At 51.1% G+C, this 1173-nt stretch overlaps 1 protein-coding gene across 2 annotated transcripts in view; it reads left to right on the top strand.

Annotated features, from left to right (window-relative positions):
- LOC113206442 (gastric triacylglycerol lipase-like) overlaps nucleotides 1-861 on the top strand; it is a 2771-nt gene extending 1910 nt beyond the window's left edge. For both annotated transcript variants that reach the window (XM_026422533.2, XM_026422534.2), the window contains exons 7-9: nucleotides 28-112; nucleotides 219-358; nucleotides 608-861. In XM_026422533.2, the coding sequence (XP_026278318.1) occupies nucleotides 28-112; nucleotides 219-358; nucleotides 608-769 (387 nt within the window). In that variant the 3' untranslated portion in view covers nucleotides 770-861. The remainder of the gene's footprint in view (nucleotides 1-27; nucleotides 113-218; nucleotides 359-607) is intronic.
- Nucleotides 862-1173: the final 312 nt, after the last annotated feature.

Genomic DNA, 1173 nt, shown 5'->3' on the forward strand with positions numbered 1-1173 from the left:
ATTTATTGATATTGCAATTGTGTCCAGACGCTGTATCCGTACATCCTCTCGCGGTTCCCGGCCGGAACGTCGTTCAAAAATTTGGACCACTTCAGACAGGGCCTGGCACCCGGTATGTTGACTGAAGTTCTGGCGTATAGGCCTATGTATGAGCCCGCCCATTCATTTGGGTGGCACGTTGACTTATTCTGTTTGTTATGTCCTTCAACTGCCTATAGGCTTCCATAAGTACGATTACGGGACAATCCAGAACCTCGCGCATTACGGTCAGCTGACGGCGCCCAGCTACAACCTGAGCAACGTCTTCATCCCCACCAGGCTATACTACGGGCCGAATGACCTGGTGGTAGACGCGCAGGTAAGCAGGGGGTGGTTACTCAATTTGACTTGACTATACCAGCGAGGCATCGAGGCCTCCGAGGTCTCCTGTTGGCCCGAGGTTGCGCATGCGGACAGTGTTTATTCAATACAAGCAAACGTGAGCCAACTATGTAAGTGGTTTTAATATCCGCCTAACGGGAAGAGCTGCGTCGAGTGAAATTTGTCTAGGGCGCATCATGAACAGTCTCTCCGTGCGATAAGTTTAAAAGAACAAAAACTGTCACAGGACGTCCTGTCGACGTGCGCCCAGCTTTCCAACGTGCTGAGCTGCGAGGCCGTTGATGATCCGGAGTGGACACACATGAATTTCGTCTGGGCGAAACAGGCACCCGAGCTCGTCTACAGAAAAGCCATCGCCAGGATGAAGGAGGCCGTATCTTCGGCGTAATCGTCCGCCGCTCTAAAATGGAAGCAGAGTTGTATATGTGCTAGAGACCTTAATGTGAACTAAGCAATAAATGTTCTTCATTCTGACGAAAACGCGATTTTTGCCTTCTTGCAGGCGGATATAATAATTGCAATAGTGTATTTCGACCAACGGAGGAAGAAGAAGAGCGGGTAGAACATGAAGGTTCCTGATTGGCCGAGCGCTTACCCCCACTACCGGCGTGACGTAGAGGCGGGAAGCTCTCGACCAATCGGTAACGTTTATGTTCTACCCGCTCTTCTTCTTCCCCTGTTAGTCGAAATACACTATACTCAGAAGACGGTAGCATGCTGCTAACACCTACTCACAAGCCACTCCCCACACCCACACCGCATCCCTGATGGGCAAGCCCGACATCGGGTAGG

Source organism: Frankliniella occidentalis, unplaced genomic scaffold (genome assembly GCF_000697945.3).
Source record: "Frankliniella occidentalis isolate FOCC.00 unplaced genomic scaffold, Focc_3.1 Scaffold2818, whole genome shotgun sequence".
NCBI classification, from domain to species: domain Eukaryota; kingdom Metazoa; phylum Arthropoda; class Insecta; order Thysanoptera; family Thripidae; genus Frankliniella; species Frankliniella occidentalis.